The sequence below is a fragment of the Palaemon carinicauda genome, chromosome 9 (genome assembly GCF_036898095.1).
Source record: "Palaemon carinicauda isolate YSFRI2023 chromosome 9, ASM3689809v2, whole genome shotgun sequence".
In the NCBI taxonomy this organism is placed as follows: domain Eukaryota; kingdom Metazoa; phylum Arthropoda; class Malacostraca; order Decapoda; family Palaemonidae; genus Palaemon; species Palaemon carinicauda.
In genome coordinates this window covers 128,842,858-128,850,357 of record NC_090733.1, presented here as the reverse complement: position 1 = coordinate 128,850,357, position 7,500 = coordinate 128,842,858, and the positions used below count along the sequence as shown (strand labels likewise).

Sequence of the window (7,500 nt, the reverse complement as noted above, 5' to 3'; positions counted from 1 at the left end):
TTCAATAGGACCACCCTCCCCCTACGCCCATGGCATCAGCCCCACCCCTCTTAACAATCTCAACTCTTAGAGTGCTCTCCCTCACACGCCCATAGCCCTACTGACCCACCCGTTCCCCTAACACGCCTACAGCCTAACAGACCCACCCGCTCCCTTAATACGCCTACGCCACAACAGACACACCCGCTCCCCTAATACGCCCACAGCCCAACAGATACACCTTCTCCCCTAACACGTCCACAGCCCAACAGATACACCCGCTCCCTTAACACGCCCACAGTCCAACTGACCCACCCGCTACCCTAATACGCCCACACCACAACAGACACACCCGCTCCCCTCACACGCCCATAGTCCAACAGACCCACCCAGTCCCCTAACACGCCCACAGTCCAACAGATACACCTTCTCCCCTAACACGTCCACAGCCCAACAGATACACCCACTCCCTTAACACGCCCACAGTCCAACTGACCCACCCGCTACCCTAACACGACCACAGCCCAACAGACACACCTACTCCCCTAACACGCCCACAGCCCAACAGACACATCCGCTCCCCTAACACGCCCACAGCCCAACAGACCCACCCGCTCCCCTAATACGCCCACAGCCCAACAGACCCACCTGCTCCCCTAACACGCCTACAGCCCAACAGACCAACCTGCTCCCCTAATACGCCCACAGCCCAACAGACACACCTACTGCCCTAACACGCCCACAGCCCAACAGACCAACCCGCTCCCTTAACACGCCCACAGCCCAACAGACCCACCCGCTACCCTAATACGCCCACAGCCCAACAGACATACCCACTCTCCTAATACGCCCACAGCCCAACAGGCCTACCCGCTACCCTAATACGCCCACAGCCCAACAGACATACCCACTCCCCTAACACGCCTACAGCCCAACAGACCAACTTGCTCCCCTAACACGCCCACAGCCCAGCCTGGTCCCCTAACACGTCCACAGCCCAACAGACCAACCCGTTCCCCTAACACGCCCACAGCACAACAGACCCACCCGCTCCCTTAACACGGCCACAGCCCAACAGGCCCACCCAACCCCATATACGCCCACATGCCATTAGATCCTTTCCCCTCTCCATACCATTGGGAAGGTATCCACCCAGGAAAACACGCCCTGCAAGCCACCCACCCCATAACCCAGCCCATGAGTTCCCACCGCCCATAACTACATGTTCTCCTCCTCCCCCCTCCCGGCCACACAACTCGATGACCAGTAGTCGGGTTTTTTTTTTTTTTTTTTTTTAAATATTGTAACTTCTTTTGGTTAGAAATTTTATGAATTAATATAAAGCAACTTGGCAAAAGGGTTATATATACATACATACCCACAAACACACTATATATATATAATATATATATATATATATATATATATATATATATATATACACATATATATATATACATGTATATGTACATATACATATATATATATATATATATATATATATATATATATATATATATATATGTATATATATATATATATATATATATATATATATAATATTACATATACGCAATGTGTATGAATACACCAAACATTTACAGATCAAATGGAAATGCAAATTACTCTAAAGAAGATCTAGTGTGTTGGAAAACTTATATCTCAATCGTTTGAAAGAGCATGAATTAGAAATAGCTAAAAATCACACTGAGAGTGCAGACCTCCTCCCCGGCAACTAATTTCTCAAGGTTAATATTAATTCGGTTGAACTTTTGCTCGACACGGACCTTGAACTTTGACCTAGGACCTTCAAAATTGAATCCCATCTACTTAATAACATTACTAATTTCTCAAGGTTAAAATTAATTCGGTTGAACTTTTGCTCGACACTGACCTTGATCTTTGACCTAAGACTTTCAAAATTTAATCACATCCACTTATTAACATTACTAATTTCTCAAGGTTAAAATTAATTCGATTTTAAATTTGCTCGACACTGACCTTGAACTTTGACCTAGGACTTTCAAAATTCAATCATATACACTTATTAACCTTACTAATTTCTCAAGTATAATATCAATTCGGTTGAACTTTTGCTCGACACTGACCTTGAACTTTGACCTAGGACTTTCAAAATTCAATCACATACACTTATTAACGTTACTAATTTCTCAAGGTTAAAATTAATTCGATTTTAAATTTGCTCGACACTGACCTTGAACTTTGACCTACGACTTTCAAAATTGAATCACATCCACTTAATAACATTACTAATTTCTCAAGGTTAATATTAATTCGGTTTAAATTTTGCCCGACACTGACCTTGATCTTTGACCTAGGACCTTCAAAATTGAATCCCATCTACTTAATAACATTACTAATTTCTCAAGGTTAATATTAATTCGGTTGAACTTTTGCTCGACACTGACCTTGAACTTTGACCTAGGACCTTCAAAATTGAATCACATCCACTTAATAACATTACTAATTTCTCAAGGTTAATATTAATTCGGTTTAAATTTTGCCCGACACTGACCTTGATCTTTGACCTAGGACCTTCAAAATTGAATCACATCCACGTCTGAACATAACAATTAATTCTTGAAAGTTTCACTATTGTTTGAGTTAAATTGGGGCCAGGAAGTTGTTAAAAAAAAAAAAAAAAAAAAAAAAAAAAACACACACACACACACACACACAAGCAGACAACCGGGGCTGATAACATAACCTCCTCCCAAATTTGTTTCCGGAGAAAAAGAATTATATTGCAAATTACAAAAAAAGTTGCAAATAAGTTGAGAAAAACTTTCGTCTCCCAGATGGGACAATGAAACGGTCGCGGACGTAAAATAACCAAAATGACCAAGGGGGGAAAACTGAAATAAATTTGCGACGGTTTCATTTTCCTCAAAAGGAAGAAAAACACGAAACCAGGAAAAGACCATGAAATATTTTCTTACCTCCACTTTTTTCACAATCTCTCTGACAGTAATGGGATGCTATGTTTTTCTTTCTTCAATCTCTTTGTTATCCATTTAGTTTTTTTTTTTTTTTGCGTTATTCCAGCATTTTTTTTTCTAAGGCCTTTTTAATAAAGTTTTTTTAGAGATTTTCTTATATAATCTCGTCAATGAATCTATATTTTTTCTTATTATTCCTGCATTTTTTCTAAGGTCTTTTTAATAAAGTTTTTTTTTTTTTGGAAATTTTCTTATATAATCAAGTCAATGAATCTTTATTTCACACACAATCTTTAAAAATTTAGGAAAATAGATGATATTCATAAATTTAAATTTCTTTTCATCTAGCCAATAAATCTATATTTCAAAATATTCAGTAAGTTAATGAAATAGATACTATTCATGAAATTGAATTTCTCTTCATCTTGTTATTAAATCTAGTCTTTAAATATTTCAAAATCTTGAGTGAATTAAAACATATATAATATACATAAGATTAAATTTATCTTCATCTAATCATGAAGTATAGTCTTTAAATATTTCAATATCTTCAGTAAATTAAGAAAATAGAGAATATTTATAAAATCAAATAACGAAAAACAAGTTAGAGGATTATAGAATTTAGCTGACTATTGATGAAAAATGCTTCTTGAAATTAAACTTCAAAAAGATAATTATTGGCTTGTAATAAGTTGCAATGTTACAGGTTCAAATCCAAGTTGCATTGTTGCAAGTATAATCTATTATTCATTTCAACCTTAGGCCTTGAATCAATCTATAGACAATGAAGAAATTATTCAGAAATCTAAAAATTTCATTGCTAATCATTCAAGGAAATTGCCTAATGCTTTATATTCTCAAATTAATGTGACACTATTGAGACCATAAATATCTAGATCATTCATCACCGATTACTAAATCCTTTCAAGAAAAAAATACGTAATGCCATTATGTAAGATGTGATAATTATACAGCGAAAATATATAAACACCATTACCCAATAATTTTGAATCTTAGAAAAATAACTCAATATATCCTTGACACCATACACTATAGAGCTGGCAACCTTATGAAGAAATTAAGTATATCTCGATGAGAAAAAAAAAAAAAAAAAAAAAAAAAAAAGCAAGAAAGTTATCTCAAATGTAATCACAGAGATTTCATAAGAGAACACATGATCATCTCTAAAGATACGAGAAGATGATAATAATAAAAAAAAAAAAAAAAAATACTGACATTATGGGCGATGGTAAAAAGTCTTCATTCTGATACTGAGTTACGGATAGATACAAAGGTAACTATGAGCGGAGAGGGCAAGGTTGTTGTGGCCTTATTGGTAACGTCTCTGCCTCGTGATCGGCAGTCGTGGTTTCGAGTCCCGTTCAAACTTGTTAGTTCCTTTAGTGTCTGCAACCTCCCCTTGTGAAATTAGGATGAGGCGTTTTGGGGAGCCTATAGATCTACCTACTGAGTCATCAGCAGCCATTACCTGGCTCTCCCTGATCCTAGCTTGGTTGGAGAGAGGCTTGCGCGCTGATCATATGATATATGGTTAGTCTCTAGGGCATTGTTTTACTAGGGTATCAAGTACAGATACAAATATATAGGAGATCACAGACCAAACCTCGTATTACTCCAAGCTAAGACCAAAAATTATTTGAAAAGAAAATCACAAAATGGTTTTGGAAAATTCAAGAATTGGAATGAAACTGTTTATGGGATAAAAAAAAATATCGTAATATATATTACCTAAATGTTCAACATATACCTTCACATTGAAACAGAAAAATGAAAGTGACACTATTTTCTAAGATCAGTTAAGAAACTAATTACCGCCCAAAACACAGCCAACCCCTCCCCCCACCCCCCCCCAAAAAAAAAACGTTGAGCCATCCCTCAAACCTGATCTTCGCTAAAAATATCTTTTTGATGATCATAAATTCATATGCAATTCCAATATGCGACGAGAGAGAGAGAGAGAGAGAGAGAGAGAGAGAGAGAGAGAGAGAGAGAGAGAGAGAGAGAGAGAGAATTAACATACCTGATCTGCAAATACCTAGATTTGAATCTTCAACTAAAAAAAGATCTTTTGGACCAAAAAATATCTTTTTGATAGTCATAAATTTAAAATATACCTAAAAATGAGAGAGAGAGAGAGAGAGAGAGAGAGAGAGAGAGAGAGAGAGAGAGAGAGAGAGAGACAGAGAGAGAATTAACATACCTGATCTGCAAATATCTAGATTTGAATCTTCAAATAAAAAAAGATCTTTTGGACCAAAAAATATCTTTTGGATGGTCATAAATTTAAAATATAACTCAAAAATGTGTGTGAGAGAGAGAGAGAGAGAGAGAGAGAGAGAGAGAGAGAGAGAGAGAGAGAGAGAGAGAGAGAGAGAGAGAGAGAGAGAGAGAGAGAGAGAGGCATTAACATCCCAGATCTGCCAGTACCGGGATTCAAGTCTTCAACTAAAAAAAGATCTTTTGGACCTAAAAATATCTTTTTGATGGTCATATATTTAAACCATAACTCAAAAAGGAGAGAGAGAGAGAGAGAGAGAGAGAGAGAGAGAGAGAGAGAGAGAGAGAGAGAGAGCGAGAGAGAGAGAGATAAATGAAGGCATTAACATCCCAGATCTGCCAGTACCTGGATTCAAATCTTCGACAGAAAAGGAATCTCTTGGAAAGATGACGGACGGTCCCGAAGCCGGGACATGAAAAATCCATCTCCATAACGGAAAAAGAAGAAAAGGGGAAAATGAGAGAACAAATAAATCTCCTCTGGAGCCTTCAATTATGCAAATGACAAGAGAAGGCGGAGAGGAAGAACACGCCCCCCTCCCGCCTCCTATAATAAGAGAAGTTAGAATAAAGAGATGACGAAGTGGAGGAAGAGAAAGAAAAATGAGGGGATTAGGTCAAATCCTAAGGTCGACTTCAAACCATTGCTGCACCTTACCTAGACTTTAAATTCTCTCTCTCTCTCTCTCTCTCTCTCTCTCTCTCTCTCTCTCTCTCTCTCTCTCTCTCTCTCTCTCGATAGAGAAAGAGATAGAGAGAAAGATATATATATATATATATATATATATATATATATATATATATATATATCTCGATAGAGAAAGAGTTAGAGATAGAGAGAAAGATATATATATATATATATATATATATATATCGATAGAGAAAGAGTTAGAGATAGAGAGAAAGATATATATATATATATATATATATATATCTCGATAGAGAAAGAGTTAGAGATAGAGAGAAAGATATATATATATATATATATATATATATATATATATATATATATATATCTTGATAGAGAAAGTTAGATATAGAAAGATGTATATATATATATATATATATATATATATATATATATATATATATATATATAGATATATATATACACATATAATCTCTCTCTCTCTCTCTCTCTCTCTCTCTCTCTCTCTCTCTCTCTCTCTCTCTCTCTCTCTCTCTGCAAAATCGCAATAAATGATTTTGGTGAAATCTTTTGACAAAATCCTTCAACCAATGTCTTCCTCTCTTCTCTTTCATTCTTACTATTCCATTCTTCCTATCCCAAAATTCTTCCTTTTTCTCCTCTTTCTCATTCTCTTTCGCCTAGATGTCTCTTCTGTCCATTCATAGCATATAAATATCACAAAACATGACACTTGTTCACTAAGTTGTTCTATCTATATCCTGACTAAAAAAAGGTTGGTTCTTGTGAGATTTACATATTTTTTCCCTTTTTGAAATTTTATAGTATGTACAGTAAGTATGTGTGTGTGTGTGTGTGTGTGTGTGTGTGTGTGAGAGAGAGAATAAAGGTATATGCAACTATAATCATTCCCTCTTTCATATAGCAACAGCAAGGAAAAATATTTTACAATATTTGAAATATTTTTCAACTTTTTGAAATCTTATAGTGTATATTATATATATATATATATATATATATATATATATATATATATATATATATATATATATATATATATATATATTCACACACACAGATATATAAATATATATGTGTGTATGTGTGCGTGCGTGGGTGTGTGTTTGTGTAGGTGTGCGCATGTGTATGTATGAATCAAGGTATATGCAACTACAGAATTATTCCTTCTTTGATATAGCAACAAGGCCAAATATTTCACAACTAAATATTTGAAACTTGACATTTCTTGTCCTTGACCTTCAGCTCTGTGAAATGAATAGCAGTAAAAGAACACTTTAATCGGAGAGATGCCATTTGTATCTGGTACCAGGTAACGCTGATCATTAAAATGGATGTATTCCAATGCAGAATGATTAGATTTCCACATCACATATGAATGGCAAATCAACTTCGACATTTGAAAGTGCTTACTATTCTCTCGTCTACGAGGTGGCATTTTTGGGAAGAATTTGTATCAACCGTGTTTCACACGATCGTACATAGTAAAGATATTTAATTTTGTGTATATATTATGCTTCTATCTTCGCTCTCCTCTCGCACTGATAAGAACCTGAAATAACATGTCTGTTTTTCTCACGGTTAACTGTTAACCGG

At 36.0% G+C, this 7,500-nt stretch overlaps 1 protein-coding gene across 1 annotated transcript in view; it reads right to left on the bottom strand.

The window, feature by feature from the left end:
• Positions 1 to 5,669, bottom strand: part of LOC137646631 (uncharacterized) — an 8,550-nt gene extending 2,881 nt beyond the window's left edge. The window contains exon 1 of the mRNA XM_068379738.1: positions 5,584 to 5,669. Within this exon, the coding sequence (XP_068235839.1) occupies positions 5,584 to 5,669 (86 nt within the window). The remainder of the gene's footprint in view (positions 1 to 5,583) is intronic.
• Between the last annotated feature and the right edge of the window lie 1,831 nt (positions 5,670 to 7,500).